This window comes from Myripristis murdjan, chromosome 6 (assembly GCF_902150065.1).
Source record: "Myripristis murdjan chromosome 6, fMyrMur1.1, whole genome shotgun sequence".
In the NCBI taxonomy this organism is placed as follows: Eukaryota; Metazoa; Chordata; class Actinopteri; order Holocentriformes; family Holocentridae; genus Myripristis; species Myripristis murdjan.
In genome coordinates, this window is record NC_043985.1 from 28,558,565 (window position 1) to 28,583,356 (window position 24,792).

The 24,792-nt window shown below is 44.3% G+C and overlaps 1 protein-coding gene across 4 annotated transcripts in view; it reads left to right on the forward strand.

The window, feature by feature from the left end:
- Positions 1–24,792, forward strand: part of fgd4a (FYVE, RhoGEF and PH domain containing 4a) — a 66,614-nt gene that overhangs the window by 12,985 nt on the left and 28,837 nt on the right. For 2 of the 4 annotated variants that reach the window (XM_030053762.1, XM_030053764.1), the window contains exon 2: positions 23,448–23,531. The exons of 1 other annotated variant lie outside the window; for it this stretch is intronic. In XM_030053762.1, coding sequence (XP_029909622.1) covers positions 23,448–23,531 — 84 coding nt within the window. Of the gene's footprint in view, positions 1–14,841; positions 14,977–23,447; positions 23,532–24,792 lie in introns of those variants that run through there. One more of the 4 variants, XM_030053761.1, reaches the window with a different exon arrangement.

The following is a 24,792-nucleotide window of genomic DNA, read 5'->3' on the forward strand; positions in this document are numbered from 1 at the left end:
CATACACACACACACACACACACACTTCAGGGCACTCATGGAAGGACTTGGGAGATAATTAAGCATTTATCGCTCTCCGTGATCAGTCTCACCTCTTACTGTTAATTTAGGAGGGGATTGTGCCGGGATTAATGTTGTGTGTTTTGCGGGGGTTACTTCAAGGAAAGATGACGGAGATAGGGCGGATAATGGAAGCCTCCGAGCGTCATCTGTGCCGCGGCGGTTTTCAAACACTCTCGGTAACCTAACTGTTTAATCAATTCAGTGTTTAGATAAATGATACTGCCTGCCGGTGTTATTATCCGTCCTGCAGCGCTGCTCAGGACCCGCTCTCTCCAGTCTGTGAGGAGGCTGCATTGATTTTTGTGAAGGATGTGTGTTTTCTGGGGCAGATGGACAGCAGGGATGGCAGCGTGTGCCAGACTGGCACTCTGATTAGGGGAACCGATCAATGTGGATTTTTTATCTGTGTCGCGGGTGCAGATGCCATCGCTGCCTGGCCTGCCCTGGTTACAGATGTGCCTCGCTGCTGTGGAGAGACAAAATCTGCCTCTGTGCTTTGTTTACTGTCTCTCGGCACATTTTGCTCTCTCTTTCCCCAATATATTTATGTGTCTGCAGGCGGCTCTCATCATTGACCTTGATAATGCAGAAGATGTAGAAAGCAAGCAGAGAGAGAGAGATGGAGAGAGAGAGAGGGGCAAAACAAGGACGGAAATGAAGAGTGTGCATCTGTGCATGTCTGTTTGCTCGCAGACAGACACACATGCGCGTACATTTTAAGTGATGTGGATTTAATTAATGATGTGTGTGTGTGTGGGGGCGGCGGCCCGCTATCACACATTCATAGAGATGTGGTGGGTAATGGCCCGGAGCTGTTCTCTCCTCTCCTCCTCTCCTCTCCTCTCCTCAGCTGCAGGAAAAGCCAAAGGCAAGGCCAATGAGAGAGAGGGAGAGGGAGTGAGTGAGGGAGAAAGAGAGAGAGAGAGAGAAATCGAGGAGGCGAGGGAGATGATCAGGAGAGGGAAGGACGAGCTGCAGGGGGCGGCAGGGGTGGGTGTGTTTGATGGATCGTAATAGAGGGAGGAGGAGGTAGCAGTATAGGGCTGGGTTATATTTTTGACCGAATACCTCTATCAGTATTGTGACAATATTACTGAGATGACTCGTGGTCATCTCAGTAATATTATATTTACACACAAATGAGATGAAGAAGACGATGAAGATAAAAAAACAGACAGACAATTGTCCCATTTCACAGTATTACAGTATCTACATTCCAAGACAATATCAAGTATTATGGCAAAATGATATTGATATAATTTCAGTAAACTGTCCAGTTGTAGAAATAGAGGAATAGAGGAAGACTTAAATCCTTGTAAGTATAAAGTGATTTTCAGAGGAAACATTTATTCGGTTCTTAATCCTTCACCAGGTTAAAATAGTGGGACAGACTGAGTTTTTCAGAAATTACTAGCACAATATGACTTTTCCATAAAGGTTAAAGCCATTGTGAAGTAAAGTTTTACTTGCAGCCTTAACGACACTTTGAGAGGGGGAGGTCGAAATAAGAAGATTTGGGAATTTGCCCCATTTAATCGGCCTTGTCTTAAATTGTCCCTCGAGCCTAAGCCAATAAGACAGACCCCACACTGTTTGGAGGTGTGTTTCGTTATTTAATGCATTCCTGCTAATCTGCTGGAAAGTCTCCATCTCCGTCATCGCTAAACAATATCCACGCAGCAGTGCATGGTTTCCTACACTCAAAAAAGAAAGAAAAAGAAAGATTTACTCTTGGAGCAGGCGTAATCCATGGCCAGGAACCCCCCACCACCAAAACAAATGTCCTTAACTAGAGCCAGTAATTCTCCCTAAGATGGTTGTATTTATGCGGATGATTCTGCCAAGTCACTCCACACATTCTTCTGCAAGTGGGCTGCCAGAGCCGCTAGATCCAATATTTTGCGAGCATATGTCTTCGTCTGCCTCGCGAGTGAACTTGCGACGTCCCGGGGTTATGAGGAGCGTCTGCAAGCTGGTGCTCGGGTCACCCAAGTCGAGGTGGAGGGGGTTGGCGGTAAGAGGGTACACTAAAACATCACACATGGCCGGCTGTTTTACACAGAAATAGATTTTATATTTTTTCACGGTGTGTTTGATTGAATGTGAATTATGACTGGGCACCGACAGAGGCAATTTTTAAATCCTCAGTTCGCTGGAACCAGGCAGAGTTTGTGCACGTGTGTGTGTGTGTGTGTGTGTGTGTCTGTGGGGAGACAAGATGCAGCAGGGGTTCTCTAAGCGGAGATTCACAGTGTGTGACAACGGATTGATCCCTGGTTGCAGAGCGATGAGGAAGGGCTTATCTACCGCCAGGCAGCATGTGCATTAAGTGTTTGATAGCATTCCTCATACCGGGCCGTGCGCGTCTGCATTTCTGTTTGTCTGTCTGTCTTTGCATTTGCATGTTGGCTTATATGAGCTTACGTTGTGTGCGTGTGTGTGTGTGCATGAACCTACTCTGAGTAAGATTTATGGGACTTTTTTTTTTTTTTTTTTTGTGCATCTGCATGATGACAGTATCTAGCTGTGTGTGCTCATATTGTTCAGGGAATACTTAAAAAGATCCATTACTCACTGTCTGAAAGCCAATAGGTCTACTTCTGTTAACTATCACCATGGAAACAAGAGGTCATCCTAGTGATAATAATCAATGGACGCGTCAGCTCAGGGGAAGGCCTTTGATTTGCTGACATAATATTCAAATGTTCACCTCTCCCCAGATGCCTGACATTCATCCGCGAGTCATTTCCTCGCGAAATTAAGCTCAGCTCTCCTCTGCAGGAACAAACCAGATGGGATTCTTATATTGTCACATCAATTCTGGTGTTTAGTGTGTCTCATAACGTTATTTCTAGATAACCGCGTCAGAATTGTTTTGCGTGTGCCCCCCCCCCAAGTGAGGCTGAACGTTCACCGGGTCATGTGTGTCTATCTCAGCGGCTCCCGTGGAGTCACATTCGCTAATGTTCCCTAAACCCTGAAGGAATCGTAACAGAGTCGCTGCCGATAATGCTGAAACCTGACCTCAGAAGATTGGAATCAACGTTGGTTTCCTCTAAATAATATGCACCGGCGCTTTTGTTTAGGGCTGTAACTGCGAGGCTTAATCAGCTCCAGAGTTATTGTGATTGGCTGTACCTGCAGACAATATAATCTCCCTGCCTGACTCACAAAACGCACATGTTCACTTTATTTTCAAATGTGCATAAAATCTATAATGCGCAGGCCTGCACTTTTAATCCTAATTTTGTTTCCAGTCAAATGAGCTCAGCGGACTTAACCAACATTAATCGGCTTTCTTACATTGCTTATCCATTCATAGTAAATGGCCTTTTTTGAAAACCTTTAGGTATCTTTAGGTCGAATCAAGTTATCTCATCGATGTTTAGGCTTCGCTGCTGAACAACAGTGACACCAAAGCTTTTCATTGGCCCATCTGAACGTGAGCTTTGACAGACAATAGATAGCCAAGCAAAAACAACGGAAGCACAATTAGATTTACACAATGAAAACACAGCTGAAAAAAAAAGAAAAATATGACTAAGTTGTTTTATTTAGCCCCTATATAGTCCTTCTCTGCAAAACATGTCTCAAATGGGAAAAATATGGGAGCCTGTGAGCAAGTGGTTGCACCGATTGTATAATATGTCTAATAACATGTCAACTATAAGCAAATATAATACGTTCAGTCAGTTGATCTCATTCCTCAGCCTCATGTTTGAACCTATTAGCTCTCATAATGCACATAATGGTGTACTTTTTAACCGTCGCTGCATTATGAGTCTCATAAACTGGGCCAGGAGAGTGGTCCATCCTGTTTGTGTGTGTGTGTGTGTGTGTGTGTGTGTGTGTGTGTGTGTGTGTGTGTAAGTGACTGCAGGGCTGTAACCTTAGAGCAGCAGCTGACCTGCTGGTGGTAATGGCTCTGTGCTAAATGGCCAGAGACTAGCTATTTCTCTGTCACCCTCTTTCCACACACACACACACACACACACACACACACACGAACACACACACACACGCAGTCTGCAGAACGGTGCATGTCTGTTACAAGGTGCTGCTGATGGTGAGATCTGGATTTAGTTATTGCTCTGCAGGTGTTCCGGTCACTAAGTAGCATTTTCCATAATGAGACACACACTGTGTCCAGGTGTGTGTGTGTGTGTGAGACCAGGGTCATCGTCCAGGAAGCAACTTTCACAAATTAGCAGATACCTTTTAAAAATTACAAAATACCTTCTGAAATTTCATTTCTCATTAGCAATGGTCAGTAGAGAAGACTAATTCATATTCATAAATCTCAAATTCACTTTGTCAGGTTCAAACCACTTCCACCAGGACATAACTTCATCTTTTTTTTTTTTTTTCACAGTTATCTGGCTCATTTTTCTAAGCGGCTTTCTGGAATACCCCCCAGGAAGAGCGTATGTTTACGGTGGAGTGTGTGTTTGTGTGTGTGTTCCTTGGATCTTGTACCCTGCAGGGCAACCCTGAGGGGGTCGCTCCGCTGTCTGGCTCATTATGTTGCTAATGTAAAGCGTGGCCACATCCATCGCCAGGGTTAACAGTAATGATCGTGTTTAGTCTTCGCGTAGATCAAAAGCCCCACTGGCTGAACGCACAAGCGGGGTATGAAGTGAAAAAAGAAAAGGAAAAGAAAAGAAAACAAGAAGGGTTAAGGTGTCTGGTTAAGGTGGAAGGATGAGGCCGAGAAGGAAGTCAGTGAGGAGGAAATGGTGTAAGCGGTGAAGTTGAAAGGACAGGGTGAGGGGAACCAGTCAAAAAGAGACGGAGGAAGGTGGTGTGAAAAGACGACTGAGATGAAAGAGAAAGGAGGTCAAGGCTGCCAGTCTGAATTGCGACCGAGAAAAACTCCAGTGAGGCTCCTTGAAGGGACATCGGTCTCTTTACCTACGCCACGCCTTTCTGTCAGTGTTGTTTATGGAGCCTGCAGGTCATTTTCACAGACTTTGTTGACAATTTGAGGCCGCGTGACGCCGCGCTGTAGCCATGTCACGGTGTGTTCCTCCAGCCGACCGCAGGAAGGATCTCCAACGTTTTGTGGAACAGGGTTGTGGTCTGATGGGACTGTGGAAGGAGAAGTAAAAAAAAAAAAACAAACAACAACAAAAAAAAATCATTGCAATATTTGCTACTTCTGTTTTTTTGCACACGTCTGCAGTTTTGTCAAAACGAAAGGAGTTCCTCACAGTCCTGTAAACGGTGCATATTGTGCATTACAGTTACCTTACAGTCATAATATGCATGGCATTTGTGCTAGGAAACATTAATCAGTTTTAATTTTAACCATCGAGTCGTCATTGTAATCATTTATCAAAACAAAACACCAGACATTTGCTTATTATGGCTTCACAAATGCTAAGATTTGCTTAGTTTCTTCTTATAACATGAATTATGAAATGAATACTGGGGTTTCTTGGCTGCTGGCCCGACCAAGGAAGCAATCCTACGGTCTCATTTTGGCTCTGGTAACCGGTGAGGAGTGTTTTGACATTTGAGAGACTAAATGATTCATCAATTAATAGAAAAAAAAAAAAGGAATTGATGGATTAATAGACGGTGACAATGAAGCCCGAGGAAATGCTATCCACCTCCTGTTGGGAATGTGTATCCTTGGATTCGGTTGTCATGGGAAAAGAGTGGGTGGCTTTCATTCCCAGCTCTCCCTCCGTCTCCGACCTATACATGGCAACACACACACACACACACACACACACACACATGCACGCCTGCCTGTGTTAACCCTGGAAGGAGGGAACGTGACGCAAGCCACTACTGGAGACTGAAGATGACAAATGATAAGTGAGATGCTATAAACCTCTCCTTCAGGGGCTCGACGACTCTCTGACACACCGAGCCATTTTTCACCCGTGCACCCCGCACCTCTCCTCTGTCACCCCTTTCTCTTTCTCTCTCTCTCTCTCTGTCACCCACCCTCCACCCCCCCCGCTCACCCTTCTTCCTGGAGGGGGTTGTTTTGTGCAGCGGTCAGCACCCATATCAGCCGTGGCCACTGGCAGCAGGGACAGCAGATGAGCGTGGCCATTGGCTTCTTCCCCTCTCGCCCGGCCCTCCCCTCTTCCTACACAATGGGACTGATTGTCCATGCGACACACACACACACACACACACACACACACACTGATACACACACACGCAGTCACAGAGGGGGCTTTACTCTGGGGCTGTGGGCTGAGTGGCGCTCCCCCGCCATATGCCCCGTCTCCACTGGAATGTGATTATCTTCACGCACTATAGACTGGAAACACAACGAAGAGAGAGAGAGACTGAGAGAGCGAGAGAGAAAGAGAGAGAGGAAGGAAGGAAGGAAGAAGAAGAGAGGCAGAGGTAGAAGAAGAAGCAACGCGCAAGAGAGCAGGAGAGTGCGAGACGGGAGGCTGGGTGAAAGGGCGAGTCAGTTAGGCACAGTTAGTGTGTGTGTGAGTGTGTGTGTGTGAGAGAGAGAGAGAGAGAGAGAGAGAGAGTGAGGGCAGGATGTGAGTGATGCAGCGAGGCAGCGGTTTAACACGAGCCTGAACCTGCCAGTGTGTCTGTGTGAGCGAGAGAGAGAGAGAGAGAGAGGGAGAGGAGGGAGAGGTCTTTTCACTTGGATTTTAATTTCTCCCTTGGACTCCCATATTGAGCATCACACCCCGCCGCTGGATTGAACGCAGCCCTTCTCTCAGGTTAGTGCCTCTCTCTCTCTCTCTCTCTCTCTGTCTCTCTCTTTTTAGGCTGCTTTACCAGGCGGCACCGGCATCTCAACACTGTGGCCGTCGAGTGCACAATGCAGGCGTTCACGGGGCGTTAATCAGTGAACGCTGAGCCGTGTGGAGCCGTGCCACCATGGGCTGATTTTTAAAAAAAAAAATTGGGGGGTTTGTGACCACAGAGGCATTGACGTTGGGCACACACTGAGGCTGAGATGGTTAACAAAGGGAGGAACGCACACCACAAAGGACAAACCCTACATCTCACCACGGGATGTTGTTTTGACGGGTACTATAGCATGATTAGTGTGGCAGCCGTGTGTGTGTCTGTGCATGTATGTGTGTGTGTGTGTGTGTGTGCATGCAAGTGCACAGTGTGTGTACTAAGCATTAGGAGCCACACTAGCTAGAGGGGGCTATTAATTTGCTTCAAGGCGTTGTTGACTGACAGCTGCAGGCTAAACATATCCGCTGCAAATGCACAACACACACGCACACACACACACTTAATTCCTTTTTGCTGTGGTTCATATAATCATCAGCTACATTATTATACTGTGGGGAACCATGCCAAGTGTGTGTGCATGTGAGAGCACATGCATGTTGACTGGAGTAAAGTGAAAACTTGTTTAAGAATTATTTCAACATTATTTTGTTTGTTCTTAAGTAACGTTGCCATCACGGCGGTAATCCAACTTTTGAATGATTGACGTGATTCAGGAAGCTTGTAGTTGCTGCACTCGAGCAAAAGGATCATTCATATTTCTTATGAAGCAAACTGACGTCGCCGCGGCGCTAATGACTTTTTTTTTTTTTTTTTTATGACGAGAGGTACAGAAGATAAACTATGCTGCGTGTCTCTTTCTGTATTTACTCAATCTGTGCCCACTTGCTCTGCCTGCTGCTCTCTGTAACTCATTTGGATTGCTCCTGCTGGCTATCTCTGCAGTTGAAACCATTAACTTTATCTGCAGCGATATATTTTCTGTAGTGCTTCCTCGAGCTTCCAGTGCAGCCACGCCAGACGGGGGAAGGGGTGTTATCAGATCCTGATGTTTGTGTTTGTTTGAAAGGAGGCGGTCTTTTTGGTCTTTACACTAATGAGGGTCCTCGCCGGCTGTGTGTGTGTGTGCGTGTGTGTGCATATGTGTGTGCTCCCACTCAGACCCACTAGCAAATTTCAGTGGAAGTTGGGAGGCTGGGGTCATCTGGTTCACAAGTATTGAGGCTTTTCTGGCTTAGTCATACTGTTGATCAGCTAGGGGCTTTTAAATGGGAATTGTCAAGCTGGTTACCGGATGTTGTCACCGTACAGGGTGTTGTTGGCTGGAATAGAGTGGAGAATTGCGGTTGTTTGTTTTTTCCACAGGGCTATGGTGTCCGAAAATCCCCATGAAATGGCTTTTTACCTCCATAATGTGATGTATTTCCCATTAAAACAGCAGGTTGAGATGGGACATAATAGCCTGGCATATAAAGTGCAAAGAGGATGGGATGTGTGTCAGGGACATAAACCTCCTGGTTCAGCATGAGGTCACCATTAAAGATGCATTGTTTTCAGGAAATAAAAGTAATAGATGTGATAGTGGTTTTGCATCGAAGCTCATGTGACCCGGCCTGCCCCGTCTGTCATATCACAGCAGCAGCTTCTTCTTCAAGGAACTTCAAGTCTTTCCCGTCTTGGATTCCTATCTGTCTCATGACCTGCAGCACGGCCCGTATTTCCTGTCACTTTCCACATTGCACTGTCTAATAAAGTGGAAATGACATGAATACCTGGCTCAGAGTTATGGTGCTGCATGTCAGGAGCACAGAGGCTGGGTCTTGGCTGGCTGAGCTGCTGGGTGGGGGCAGGGAGACTGTCACAAAGGCTGCAGGCAGGGGCAAGGGGGGGGGGCCCAGTGTGACCAAAAATGAGATTAAAACGAAGAGAGCATGTTTCTAAAGAGCAGCTAAGACGGGGCGCGAGGGGGGGGGGGGTTGTTACGACCTTCATCACCATGAATAGTAATGCATGTAAAGAAACACACACACAGTGTCGATGCTGCAGCTGAGGAGGTGAGCCGTGCATTCTCACATTACCGCTCTTTCTGTGTGTGTGTGTGTGCATGTTTGTGTGTGCACGCCTCCTCTGCCCGATATCAGACAGTCCTGCCGTGCTGTGTCAGCAGCTGCAGCTTCAGCACTGTGCGATTCATCCTCCTCACCTTCCCTCCTCCCCTCGCTTTCTTGGCTTATGATCTATTCTTCTGTTTGTCTGCATGCAACGCTGAAAATGCTCAGTCATTGTGTCTACGCTCCACCACAGACAGAGGCATCATTTAGTTCATTCGTGCCTCTGCAAAAAAAAAAAAAAAAAAAAAGCATCCATCTTAAGTCGTTTCGTCTCATATCCAGTCTTCAAAATCGCGTTTTTATTCAAACGGGTGAAAAAATTCTGCCTGTGGGTTGAGATAATCCTGTTGTTTCCAGTGAATTCCTTTCCAGACTTTCCTTGACTCAAGTGTCACCTTCTTGATACTAATGGGCTGATTAGCCGTATTCTGCCTTAATTCAATATATTTAGATTTCCTGCCAGAAAAATGAGAAGTGACACTTCACTGGAAACAAGTTCAGTTATCTCATTGCACTGGCAGATTTTTCCCTCACTTGTTAAGATAGAGATGTTTGCAGTGCATGATCGAGGATTTTATTTTTGTTGTCCTCTCTCTGCTGGCCTAAAAGTCAGCGAGTTTGACTTTCTCTTTATTCCACCAGGAAGTGTCACAGTGGTGGTGAACTAAGTCTACACGCTTGGTTGTTTTGGAGACAGAGCATGCACTTGTGGTTAAGGATAAACCTTGGATGAACATGTGTGTCAGGAATGAGGAAGAGCAGAAAATCATTTTTGTGCAAGCGTGGAGGGTAAAAGAGGAAGTTCTGGACGCAAGACCTGGCGTCTCTTCTCTCACTTTCTGTCTCATTAGTGCCCCAGCCTTGGCTGCAGGCTTGCCTCCGGGCTTCCTTTCAGGATTCCTGGGCTTTCTGTGCATTTCAGCTCCACACTGGGAACATGGGTTTCAGTGCCTCCAGTCAGAGGGGTTCATTCATACTGAGCACAATGATCCTGCTTGACCCACAAGTTTTTACCCACGCTGTTTGATTGGCATTGCATTCAGCATCGGTTTAGTTCATCCATAATGCATCGAGTGAAATCCGCCTAGCGTTATTATGAATCTCTGTGTACTGTTTCCTCCGTGCCCTGGGATCAATGGAAAGAGATAAATACAGAGCAGCATTCAGACAGCGATATTCAACAGAATTCAAAGGGGAGGCATGTGCGGGGTGTCCATCCAAGTATTTGTATGCGAATTTTAATGTGATGGATTAGTAAGGCTGAATTGAACCAGTACATTTCCATAAAATTTCCTTAATATCACAAAATGATATTATGCTCGCTTTAGGCATAAAAGGGCTTTGTCAACAAAGAAATGCCAAAGCAGTGGGACCACGGTTCCTGGGTAAATAATAACACAGGCGTGTTCAGGCATACAATTGATTCAGTCTTCCTTTTGAACAAAAGTAGCTTTGGACAGTGTGACATGTCGTCTGTTCAACATCTGTCCACCGCAACCTTTCCGGATATGTGATGTCATGTGATGTCTCTGTCATATGCGAGTGCGCTTGCTGTGATGGTATTGCCATTACACGGTGCAAGTATTGCAAAGTGCATTTCATTGTATTCGTCCACAGACTGCGTGGAATACGGTCAGCTGACACTGAAGAGACCTCCATCTTAACAAGTCATCAAGCTTCTCAAGGAAATTGAATCAGGTCAACTGGACTTAGTTATACGTCTTAGAAGATGTTTCGCCCCGTATGCATCAGTTCATGCTGTTCACTCATCGATACTATCCAGTCTAGTCTAGTGAACAGCACTGAACCACATGGAAACGCCTTCTAAGACCTATAACTTAAGTCCAGTTGACCTGATTCAATTTCCTCGAGATGCCGATGGCCTGGAGGAATGAGAATATGCAAAGACAAGTCAACAAGCTGCATGGCAACTCAGCAGTCAGGAGGCATGCTGTCCCATATTCAGTCTTGTAATCTTGAGAGATAACATCAGGTCAATAGAGTTCAGCCTCAATGAACTAAACTAAACTGAGAGTGCATCTGTTGTGCTCGTGCTCACTTGCTTTTCATAGAGCCAGGCTGATTGTTAAAGCACAATCAGTGGAAATGATCTCCTCTATTGTGCACAGGTCAGCTTCACATATCTAAACTTTATCTGTAAGATGTCTTAAATGACTAAATGTGGTCTTATAAGACAAGAGCAGGCTGTGAATAAACACGGTCATTGTGTGCTTTAATTGGACGGTGTGTGGCCGGCCGGTCTGCTGGGAACCAGTCAGACGTGGTGATCGAGCCGACAGCTTATTGATTGACACATTTGGGAGCCCCTGCCCAGCAGCTGTGATCTGTTTTCCAAGGGTAGACGGGTCACCGGAGGACGGAGGAGGAGACGGTGGGAGGAGAGGGCAATGAGGAACTGGCTGAGGAAGAAAAGAAAAGGAGGAAGTAAGAGAGATAGTGGAGGGGAGAATGACTGTTGTCTGTCGATGTTATCGCACATTCTCACTCCGCTGATCGATCTCTTCCCACAGTGTCCAGACTCTCTCTATCTCCATACGCCATGAATCTCAATTACAGTCCTGTCACCTGCTCAAGCCAGTAGGTAAAGGGATAGTTCACCCAAAAGACCAAAAAAAAAGATATTTTCATGCTTGACCGTGGTGTAATCTATCCATCCAGATAATCTGTCCTCCTCGTCTCTCAGCACCCTAGTACAATTTGGCTGGATGGGTCTTCATTTGTGGAGCTCAAACCATCACAAATTTACATGTGGAAAGAAAAAAAAAAAAAACTCAACAGAAGCAGCTCTTTCCAAAAACAATGGCATGCATAACCATCACGATCCACAGCCAGGGGCAACGTGAAATTGGGAACTGCTTCCTGTTGAGAAAGAGCAGCAGACTCTTATCTATCCACCCTGAAGGAGTAAGAGCTCACTTGGAGAGAAAAAGGTTGTAGTTGAGTGCAAAGCTTGCCAAGTCACACACAAACTATCTGAATGGATAGATTATACTAGCGCTAAACAGGAAAATATATATTTTTTGGGTAAACTGTCACCTCATTGTGCACATCATGCAATATTCAGAGCCCAGTGCTGCTTATTCATCCAGTTTTGTCATCCTTCTCTACCAAGTTTTTCACCTTTTTTCATTTTCCCCAAATTGATGCGTGCGATGGTTATCGTTTAATGTCAACCAAGGAGGAACGCCTCTTTTCCTGCCTCTCTCACTCTCTCTCTATCCCTGACTTCTCTAATGACTTGACAAGAAGTGTTTAGCGACGGGAGGGGGGTTCAGGATCGCAGCACGCCCAGTTGGCCTGGCCTCATTAGACATGGGCCAGAGGGCTTGCTGAGATCATGCTAAGAGCTTATATTCTCATGCTGGGACCGCGTTGGGAATACGCTGAGGAACCGGTGAGGACGAGGACAGTGTCTGCACATAATGCACGGATTTTATTGGCAACCGGCTTGAGTTCGCGCGATGTGAGGAAGAACAGAGAGGACAGCAGGCATAAAGCTCACAGACTATGCCTAATGCAAGATGGAAGTGCTGCAGGCTTGGCTTCTGGAAGATTTGACGTGCGTGTCTGGGAGTGTGTAAGTGTGTGCATTAGGAATGTCGCAACACAATACTTGTGGTACTTGATACCAATACCAGTGAAATTCCACCATTGTCAATAAATGATTTGATACAATAGCAGAGGCGGAAATCCCATTCAGCACACAGAAATGGGAATCCTGTTCACACAAAAATTCACAGCCTGCAGTTGTATATCACCTATTGTGAGCATGTGGGCTGAAAAAAAAAAAAATGCATGAATGTATCTGAACGTGTGAACTATTTTTCTCCTTACAAATTCAATTTTGTGACTGTGCAAATGTTTTGTGCACAGAGATAAAAGTTGCACGTGTAAAAAAGGTTTTGTCACTGTAGAAAAAGCATATTTGTGTAATATTTCTATTTATAAATATTATCAATACCTATTATATGTTGCATATATAATCACTCGATTTGCATTATTATTTTTTTTCTAAATATTGCATAAGATATATCTGCTAAGCTATCGTTGCAGTTCATACTTGAAAATGTCCAGCTACAAGAGATGTGTGCTTGTAATCAACTTTTTGATATCTTTTTAAAATGTTTTACTGTTTATCTCCTTTTTATAATGGGCCATCTGCCGGGATCAAGTCAAGTTGTACCAATACTAAAAACAAATAGTCATGGTTGCAAAAGTTTGGCATTGATTTAGCACCATGCATTATTTCAACATCCCTAATGTAATCGTCAGTGAGAGGCAAATATAGGTCAGTGCTCTTGAACTGAGAAAATCATGTTTGCCCCTCACACTCTGTATCTAATTACTAAAACTAAAAAGTATGATCCCCTTCTCATATTCAGAACAAGCTGTATGTCATCATCATGAATGAATGGGAGAAACATCACAACACTGAATTGGTAGATTAAAGTGCGTCACAAGACAATGTTTGCTCCATGTGCCGAGGACGGGGGCTCATCTGGTCGCCCCGGCCACATTTTAAGGCTTTACAAGGCCTTTTAATTTTCACTCTATTATGTTTGTGGCAGAAAACCATAACTCTTTGGTAATTGCCCATAATGGAAGAACAAGAAAGAAAGGAGAGAGAGAGCCTCATCTGGCCTGTTTCAATAGCCAATCTCCCCTGAATTGAGCATGAAAACCTTTAACGTGGGCGCACACACACACACACACACGCGCACACACACATGTTATTACCACCATGGACACCCAGCATGATTAAAAGGGTGTGACTTGGCATATTAACATGTTCTCCCCCTTTCCATTATTTATGAGTTAAATTTTGCTGCATTTTTCGCTATCTAGGGCAGCTGTGGAATTGAAGCTTAGGGTGAGGTTACTTTGCATTTATATGTTCTTATAGTGGCGAGAGACATTTAGGGCTTTAATGGTATCTTTTTCTCATCATCATAGCATGATAAGTGCAGAATCCCCCGTGTGATTTCGATTATATTTCAGAACACGTAACATTTACATTCTAATGCAGTATGTATGAACTTACATTCGATTAGATTGGGCAATGTATAGAACTGATTAATTACAGTATTATACAACATTTGGACCTGAAGAAATAAATAGTTAAAGGATTCATATTTTACAAGTTGGATGCTTTTAAAAAAAAATTCAAATATTTTTGCCTGAATTTTAAATGTTTGGGGTCGACAAATGGTATTGGCTTGAAGTTTTCCACCACAAGAAGAGCATTTGTATTGGACATTATAAGTTGAGAATCTCATAAGAAGCGGGGGTATTCGGTTGTGTATGGCCTCAAATATTGCAATATTTGATATCATCAGATATCGATCCAAGCCTAGCGGTGTCATGAATCAGACGTGTGTAGAGGTTAAGTGAGTATGTGAGAAAATGCAGGGAGGATAGAATAAAATAATATAATTCATCATAGCGGAAGTTCAGAGTAATGATGGGTTACCAGATTATTTGGCAGGACTATAGATGGAGTCAATTATTAACTCTCCTCCTGCCTAGTTCGTTTTTCTTTTCTCCCTCTCCATTTGTCTCTTTTCCCCTCCACTTTCAGATCTCTCCTTCCTCATTTCCCCCCCTCCACCTCTTCATACCTAAGTGGACTTTATCTGGATTCAGCAAAACGGAGCTCCCACCCTCTTCTTTCCTTTATCTCTGCTCCTCTCTCTCCTTCCTCCTCCCGGTTCTGTGGTGAATTTGTTTATTGTGGAAACTGCAAAACGGAGTGAGTGTAAATCAGCATGTCTATGGCCAATTTCACCCTCCTCCTCCCCTCCCACACCTGGCAGCTCTGGTTTCCCAGGAACCGGTTTGCGCAGTGACAGGGCAGGTAGGCCAAGGACTTGATAGATCGATGTGACACAGAAATGCAGTAACCAGCAGATGAGGAAACTTGTGGCTGAGAAGGGGACGAGTAACTTCCTCATAGATATTGTTAACGCTGACTTAAAGAGTTACTCAGAGATGGATAGATACTGCAGAACTGACAGGACGGGGAAAATCCAGCCTTACTGGAGAGGAGGTGACTCAGGTACTGTGGCGATGGTTGTTTATTTTTTCTCTCCTCACATGCTGTTCATATCTGCTAGTATTTCCTCCACTGTTGTACAGTCACGGAGCTCTGCAGTGTTGAGAGGAGGTTTATTAGTGTCAGTTTCACTGGGGAGAATTTAACATCACATGTTGTAAACACTGCCAAGATGCTGGTAAGGAAAAAAAAAATGTAGAGGGAACGACTGCCTTAAACACACTCATGCTCACAAACACACACACACACACACACACACACACACACACACACACACATAGTAGAGTCACCAACAAAACATTCCAAGCATGCAGCGCTCCTATTTGCAGTTTCATCACATCAGAGATCTGTAATCCTGAATAGACAAATTTATCAAAGTGCTGCTGAAGTAAATTTAGAGTTCGAGTTTATCTGCACAAACAAGTGCAAGAAAAACATTATAAACAGATTCTGCAGGTGAGATGAAAAGCCTTGAAGAGCTCATGAGAGTCTCACCTTGTAGATTACACCATGGTCAAGCATGAAAATATCTTTTTTTTTTTTTTTTTTGGTCTTTTGGGTGAACTATCCCTTTACCTACTGGCTTGAGCAAGTGACAGGACTGTAATTGAGATTCATGGTGGATGGAGATACAAGGTAATAAAGAAATACTTATTGATCAACCACAATTTGTTGAGCTCAAAATGACGATGATGCTTCATACTCACGACAGATGAGAAGCAGAATTAAAAAATTGAAAAAGCAATTGAAGTTCATGCAGCGATGAGTAGCACAGTAAAAAGCAATATGGCTTGCAAAGTCTCAGCTTGTCACCAACCCAAAAATACATTAAACGTTTGAACCTGTTTAATGTATTTTCATGGTTGAGAGTTGCAGCTCTGACAGGGTGTTGTCTGCACGCGACGCACCGGTAAGTCGAGTAAGACGATGTGTGAGCTGTTGTTGGTTGCCTTGGCAAAACAGCGCTTGTCTTTACGCTTCTTTGTCTGTTCATAACTTAGAACAGAACTCCAAAACAGCCCGCACAAAATTTGAGAGTATTCCACCGCATGTTGAAAAGCTTCCGAGTCCCCTCATGTTTAAACATATTTAATGCATCTGCACAGCGGCGTCAGAATGCATTGATGCCAGCAAGCCTCTCAGTATGCAGTGGAATATAGTCTCATGGTTGTGTGGTTCTCCTTTTGTTTCTGCCCTGACTGGCACATGAGTGTGGCGCTGCTGCACACAGGGCATCCACAAGCTATGGCACTTTCAAAATCTTGGCTTCACTTTTTTTCCCCGATGTGAATTGCAAAGAAGGATGTATGTGACGCACGATGCATAATGCAGAACCTCTGATGTCTTATACTGGTGAAGCAGTGCAGAAGTTGCTGGGGAAAAGCAAAAGGGGGTAGAAGTGTTAGAGGAGGGGAGACTATTGACGATGACGACAGGATGCCATTTTCTCTGTTGACAGATGGTCCAGTGTAGGTCATAACCTATTTGTTGCGCTGCAGCAAACCCACGGGCTGTAAGAGGCTGTCCTGTGGTTCTTGTTGCTATACAGCGGCTGATGTAAACAGAAACAAAGCCGCTGTGTCTCCACTAGAGATGTAAATCTCCACTGGCCTCACGATTCACCCGTCAACGATTCGATTGCATGATACATCTCGATGCCTCTCCATGTATCGCATCCTTGGCTTTCTATAGTCTATGCAAGCAGTCAGATAAATGAACTCCTTTTTATTTTGCAACTATAACAGACTATTACAGTCTATAGTATAAAACGCTGCATATTTTCAATACCACTACCTGTGTGACCCACCACAGTACACAAACATGACAAAAACAAAACGTAAATCCTTCTGCGCAAGTGTGCTGCAATCTACACAAATAAGGTTTTCACATAGCAGCTCTCACACAGGGCACATCCTGAATGTGGCAAACACCACAAACATGACTCAGCAGACCACTAGACTGCAACGGTAAACACTAAATAGCGTCAAGCGGTCAAGCAGAGTCACTGAGATCCCCTGAATTTCAGACAAACTCCGAAAATACATTGAAACATGAAGCTGAGATCCAAAAATAGATTCAACCTATTTGGCGGGACAACACGAGCAGAGGTGTGTGTGAGTGACCTGTGAGTCATTCCTGCTCTCCACAGGTTTTACGCTGCCCTCTCGGCTTAGTGTGCAATATCTCTATTTACTGTCAGGTGTGAGAGTGACTGTAGGACTCTTCTCACATTTCAGCCTCGCACGTTTTAGCAGATTATTTCACCCCAACTCAAAATATGTCAGCCATTACCAGTGTAAGAATTGAAGCAAGGTGCATACTAACCAAGACAAAATCCCATAAACACGAGCACTTGCCTCTAAAAGAACAGTGGGAATAAAATTCAAATTTAGCCCAGCTGCTGACTACTTTATTGGAGCTGTTATCCAAAGCTTGGATGCAGACAAAGCAGTACTTTGTGATGCAGTTTCAAAAGCGGGACTCGAGGACGTGGTTGATTCTTTACCTGTGCAAAGGAAATGATCGCACACACCGACACATCAACCGCCTCACCTGAGGACGTTTTGATGGCTACCACAGCCCGCCGCAGTTTAATTACAGTGGGAGAGAGGCGAACCAGGAGCCAAGCTGGTGAGTGCAGATAGTGCGTCTTTATGTGGCACTTGGTTCATTTAAACAAAAATAGTATCGATGTAAATGTGCCTTTTCAGTGGAAGTACAACGTGACGAGGACGAAATTGCTCACTCCTTGTGTAAGAGCGCGCTGTGATCCACATGTTCTGGCTTGAGAGTGCTTTCGTTTCGCGGCGGCCGCGTCTCCCGCGGTGCAGAACACACTCTCTGCAGAAACACTTGCGCCTGGGAGAGACAAGTATCTCTTCAGCAGCCTGGAGAGGAGAGGAAACGTGACCTCATGGACGCGCCACCGGTTCAAAGGATCCCCAGCGAGAGACGGGGCTTTTTCAGTATTTCAGAGGGGCATGAAGGCCTGTCGTTCCTCCACAGGCAGCGTGTGTTCCTCCGGAGTTCCTGTTCCCCCCCAGGTGCTTCATCCGCTTCTGTCCTCCCATTCTGTGTTTGAACAAAAGAAAGAATAGCATTGAATCAGCAGCCGTGTGCACTCGCTGTGTTCTCTAGAGCTGCAGACGGGGCGAGATAAAGCCCGGTTCCTCAAATTCATTGTCTTGCCGAGGTATTGAAGTTTTGCATGGGAGCTTTTACGCACAGCGTGTGTCTGGGCCAGTTCGTGCTTCTCAGGACGTTCATATAACCTGAAATGTGTCATGTTCGCTTTTGTGTGTGTCTTTTTTTTTTTTATCGCTTATGGCTGATCTCTGCCTGCTTCCATCATAGCTCCCATCATGTCAGCCTAACATTCACCCACAAATCAAATGCAACGATAGTCACAGAAGTATCATAATTTTACAAGTTTATTGTCCAGCTGACACCTGAAAATCAACAATCAGCATCTTACAATTGAAATTTCCACACCTCTAATCTCCTGCTGTCTGGGAGATGAATCTGTGTGATATGAAGTTTGTGTACGATGCACGCATACTGTAAACAGTGAGATAAATGGAAACACACACACACGTGGTTGTGATGTTGTGATAAGTACCACAGTTCATTAGCTGTCATGTCAGGGCTACAGCAGGTCATAACTGGGGAAGGACATGCTGCAGTGGTTATGTGGTGCCACTTTCATTACTGCACTGTGCAAACACAACGCAAACCACCAGCTCATATTTATACTACACTCTTGTCATATCGGAAAAACATGAATGAGATGGCGCCTCATTCGATCCAAAATATGTTTTATCATGAATTTGAAATCAACCCTGAGCAAATGTCAGCACACATGACTCCTGTTTTGTAATTTCAGTCAGCTGTATTATTGTGAAAATAATTTAGATTTTTTTTTTTAAAAAAAAACTTTGACTATGGTGGGTTTGCTGTAGTGTTTACCATCTGTGTTGGCACACTTTGTAATCTGAAACACCAAGTGGGAGATATTGGAGCCTGCAGAAAATCCCACATCCTTCTTGTAATACCCCCTGGCAGGCTGACATGAATGGGTTTTCCCAGTTGGCAGCTTGTATTAACAGTCAGTCCAATAGGATGCAGCAGGCATCACCAATTAGCGGACTGCGGTCCAGGTCTGGACCCCGTAATGGTTCTGCCCGGACCGCAAAACACTTTTTATAGTGTTGAGGTTTGTTGTGGCCCCCGTGTCTCCGTGTCTTGTCCAGTCCTCTGTATTATTGTAATCGCTTAGCCGTCTCAGCCAATCAGAGCGACTGCACCGCAATCAGAGAGAGAAGCAAACTTATGAGAAAAAGAAAAATGCCAGGGATGTGTTGAAGATGATTTTGTATTTGTTCAAAACAGTCACTTTGTTTTTCTTTTGTTTTGTCATGCCTAATGTCACCTCAATTTAGCTAATAGCACTTTATGTGACTGATGGATTTCTGATAAAGACCCAGTGTTGTTCAGATGGGGAATGAAGTGAACAGTGTTTTAGTTTCACTTCTATTTTTAAGGGGAGCTCATTTTGATAGTTTCCATTCGTGTGTAGGCCAGCTTTTTTTTTTTTTTTTTTTTTTTTACAATGTGTCTAATGTGAGAATGGCTGAGAAAGGGACATGTTTGAATTGTATTTTATTACATTTTATAATAATTGTATAACACATACTGACCCTCAATGCTACATCCAAATAAACCTACAAATCGCAAGAAAAGTAAGATATGAAGGCTTTGGATCTTTACTGGGGAGGAACTTTTGGTAACCAGACCTTCGAAAGTTTTTTTTGATACAGTAATACCCTTGTACAAAACTATTGTACACACTTTTGTACATAATCAGAATTTTCTGGCAGCTTGCCTTGTTACCCACGTGCATGAGATGCTTCCTCCTTTGCTGCAAAGTCAGAGATGAGGTTTCTGCAGGATAATCATAATTTGTAGGCTATTTTTTTCCGTATTAGACCACAGAGTTTGAGTCACTGCTTTTTTTTGTCACAACACTGTCTTCTCAGTCTCTTGCCATCCTCGGTGTGTCATCGCCATCGCAAAGAGTGACATTAAACTGAAGGGCAGCTGTGGAGGCAGCGCATGCATCAGCCTCCTACACTTTCACTGGTTCAGTTTTCTGGCCTCAGCGTGACCCCTGCATCATGTCCCAGATCCAACCTGACCTATCACCACTGTGTGTGTGTGTGTGTGTGTGTGTGTGTATGTGTGTGTGACTCCTCTGTGTGCGCATGAGTGCCCAGGCAGCTGTGTCTGTGTGTATTTGTGTGTCTACGCTCTTTGGTCAGAGTCTTGTCATGCAAAGTATGTGGACCTCAGGTTTATTGAACTTTTAAAAACAGGAAGTTGACAGACAGGAAGAGGAAGTTTGGGGTCAGAGCCGCACTGTAGGTGGACCAACGGACTCCCCCCACCAACACAGCATCACATGAGATTTTAGGTTCCCTTCTCTGAGTCCTCAAATCCGCCCTGGATTGAGACAGAACACCATTAAACACACCTTAGCATGACGAAGACGCTCTCATATCAGCTTGGCGCTCTCTCCAGGGGAATTTTGCCGCTTATGTTTTGTCAGAATATGTTCATGTGTTTTTCAGTGCTGCTATGGTGACACATACCTCGCCTCAGGAAACAACAGAACAATAGGCATATGATAAATTTGGTCCCATGGCCGATAGAGGCGGCTGTGAGGGCCACAGCTGAGTTTTTGTGCAGTGTCTGCTCTGGATGAGCTGCTTGCATGTGCTGCACTCACTGCCCCGGTTAGGGAGCGTAGACAGCAGATTGGGGTTCGACTGCTGCACTGTAAAGTAAGTTTTGTGGGTGTGGGCGTGTGTGTGTGTGTGTGTGTGTGTGTGTGTGTGTGGGTGAACAGCAGGCAGGCCTGTCATGAGGAGCCCAGATGGTGGGTGGAGAAAGCCCTCCTTTAATCCCTGAGCCAGGATATTATAGTCCCCCCCTCCGCCCCCCGACCCCACCCCACACACACACACACACACACACACACACACTTACACACATGCACACAAAGCATGTAAACCCATAGCCTACATCAAGTGTGTCCCCTTTTCTTGAACGCAGCATTGTTCACACACCATCAGTCTAAGTTTAACTCTGGACCTCTGTGTTAAACTTATCATACATTGACTTGTATTGATATAACACACTGATAATGGCCTGCATGCACTGCAAAAACGCAAAATCTTACCAAGATTATTTGTCTTATTTCAAGTCAAAAATGTCTTATTTCTAGTCAAAATATCTCATTACACTTAAAATAAGACATGATCACCTCAGAAGTAAATTGTTTTTAGGCAATTTTCACTTGTTTCAAGTGAAAATTCACTTGAAACAACTGAAAATTTGCTTGTTTCATTGGCAAAATTTGCCAGTGGATAAAGTGAAAATTCACTTGAAATAAGTGAAAATTAGCTAGAAACAAGAAACAAATTTTGCCAATGAAACAAGCAAAGTTTCACTTGTTTCAAGCAAATTTTCACTTGAAACAAGAGACAATTGTCTAGAAACAAGTTACTTCTGAGGTGATCATGTCTTATTTTAAGTGTAATGAGATATTTTGACTAGGAATAAGACATTTTTGACTTGAAATAAGACAAATAATCTTGGTAAGATTTTGAGTTTTTGCAGAGTGTGAGTCAAGACAGTGATAGTGAATTCAAATTGTCAAGTTGTCCGTGACAAAGCTGCAAAAATGGGCAAAAAATTCCACCTACAGCACAGTGTCATAGGTTTTTTTTTTTTTTTTTATTATAAAGGGTTTTTTTATTATTATAAAGTTTTGGTAAGTGAAATAATAACAAATGCAAGTAGCGATAACTGATTTTATTTTTTAAGATTCATTGTTTTTAGCACTTCTCCTTTAGTTGATAATGACAGTCAGCACTGAGGACCCGATATGTGGGGACTCACTGGACCACATGAGCCACCGCGGTGCGAATTATGATTAGATTAATAGATTAATTATCAGATTAATAACAAAAGCGAGAGTGTAGATGTTCCCAGGACATGTTCCCTGTGTGTGTCTTTTTTTTTTTCTCCTCCAAACTGAAAACACTCCCTTCTCCCTCAGCTCTGTTCCCTCAATGAAAATGAGGAGTAATGTTCATACCTCTGGTGTATTAATAAGAAGTCAGAATGCGATGGCACATATTCAGTAGTTAATATCTGAATAGTATGAACGTTATTCTTTGTATGATGAGGAAATGTGGGATTGAGGGAATATGGGCCTGTATTCAGTTTGGAAAATTGCTTTGAGGCAGCGTAGTGCCCTGGCAACACCGGGTGCTCCCTGTAACAAAGCATATCTAACAGAATTATCTGTTACGCCTTCAAATCTCAATGCATCGAAAATTTCCTCGCGTCATGTCATCTTGGATTCAGAGCCGAAAAGACCTTCAGGAAAAGTGAGATGGAAGGTAATGAAACGCCTTTTCCCACCGCTGTGACAGGTCGAAGCTTCGTTGCATCAGTGGAGCATGAAAAAAAAACTGGAAGTCAGCACAAATTTAATTTGTAGTCTCATGCCTGTAACACAGCATTATGTGTCACACACACACACACACATGCACAGACATGTCGCTCCCATCCAATATGGCTCATTTCCTGTAACTTTGTCGCTTGCAATCTGAATGCAGAGGTTTGTGTGTGTGTGTGTGTGTGTGTGTGTGTGTGTGTGTTGTGGGGATGATGCCTCTCTGTGCGTGCCAGGCTTTTTAATTGTGCCTGAGTTATAAGCTTGTGTGTGTGTGTGTGTGTGTGGGTGTTGGTGTGGGTGTGAATCAGAGGGAGGATACTCATGTGTAGGCCCATCATTGTTTTTACTACCATTGCTATTTTCTCTTTAATCTTTTATGTGCATATTAAATGGCTGTGTTGAGAGACTATTAGCTCTCCCCATAGAGGATGCCCTACATATCACAGTCGGACTAATTAGACTTTCATTCTCCAAGGGGTGCGATATTCCTTTTTTATTTATTTTCAAAACAAATAAAAGACTACCTCTGATCCAAAGTACCAGTGGCTTTTACCCCAATTTTTTTTTTTATTATGTTCCCTGCATGTCAGACATATTGCACAGTCTCAGCTGCTGTTTAGGCCAGAGGGCTGTTAAATTCAACAGAATTTTGCACGGTATGTCATGCTCCTCCTCTTTTTGCCCCATCTTCATCTTCTTCTCCCTCTCTCTCTCTCTCTCTCTCTCTTTCTGCCATCAAGTTGGCGCCCCTCTTAAATAAATGATGGGGTTTGCCTGGAACTACTTCAGGCTCCTGCCCCCTCTTCTCTCAGATGCGGGTTGCATCTTAAAATATCCCTCCTGCTCACCAGTGAACGTTCGGCCGCCCCCAGCGACAAAGTGCGCCGGCGTCTCTTTGCACGGCAGTGAACGCTGTGTTGTTGTGTTTCTGTCGTTGCAGAGAAGAAAGGCAAAGCCAGCTGTTTCCAGTCCAAGAACGCTGACGAGGAGGCTTGCGTGGCGGTGAAAATCGAACACTCCCGAGGTAGGCGGCATCACCTTCGCTCACCTCACCGCTCTCTGCTCTCGCTCTCCTTCTGCTCACATTGCCACGTTCTCTCCTCTGCATTCAGATACAGGCATCATTTCACTGTCCGAGGTCGGGCTGTGGCCAAAGTTTGTCTGCTTGCATCTCTTTCCAAATTCAATTCTGCAAGTGCTGGGTGGTTCTGTTCCTTGTGTGATGTACCACGGAGAAAAAAAAGCTGGTATATGTTTTTGACTTTTGAGTGGTAAGCCATCTGAGGAACTCGGTTGTGTGTAGATGAGAGGAGCTTCGTCTCTTCTGTGGTTTGCATCTGTCGAACTCTCTGTCTGTCTAACTCTCTGTCTGTCTGTCTGTCTGTCTGCTGGTGATGTCAGTGGCCAGTTTTACCCACATTGCACAAACAAATCTCAACATGAACCAGCTATTTACACTCATATTCAGTGTTAAAATCTTTTTTTTAAATGAAAATCTCACTTATTTCCATTGCTAATCCACTCATTTCCATAATTTTCCGTAAACAGATGTCATATTTTTTATCCTAGTGGGCTGCCTTGTTTCATTATATTCATATTTGTTTCTGAAACAAGTGAAAATGCATTCGAAACAAGTGGAATTATCATTTTTTTTCACTTGTTTCCAGAAAAATAGCAATATTGTGTTTTGAATGTGAGATGAAATGACCTGTTAAGATGGATATTTCTTGCTGTGTGCCGTATGTGTTTCTGTGCATGTGTGTGTGTGTGTTTGTGTGTGTGTGTGGGTGGCTTGCTGGCTGTGTTGGCTGCCACCCACCATCTCAAGATGCATAGGTTTTTTTGTTGTTGTTTTCTGTCATCACCTCTGAGTCACAGGGCGAAGACGGCTCACATTTGCATTTGTTGTCTCGACGCGTAATCAGCATCGCAGCGAGCGTCTCAGCGTGCTCAGTCGCTCGCTCGGCTTATTCTGAATTTAAACCAAATCGGGTGAGAATCCGAGATGTTTGCTCTTTAAGCGACGTCATGAATTCAGCCTCGCCGAGTTGAACTTTGAGAGGAGGGGAGCGAAGACGCTGCACGCGGGGTGACGCTGTGAAGGGCTGCCAGACCGCACTTCTCTGCAGCTCAGCCGTGCAGGGTGTGAAGAAAGCTGCTGCTTGCTATTTTTATACCAACTTGTGTGTGTGTGTGTGTGTGTGTGTGTGTGTGTGTGTGTGTGTGCAGTCTGCATTTTGTTGATGAATGAGCGCCTCCCCTTCGGCCCCCAGTTTCAACCCATT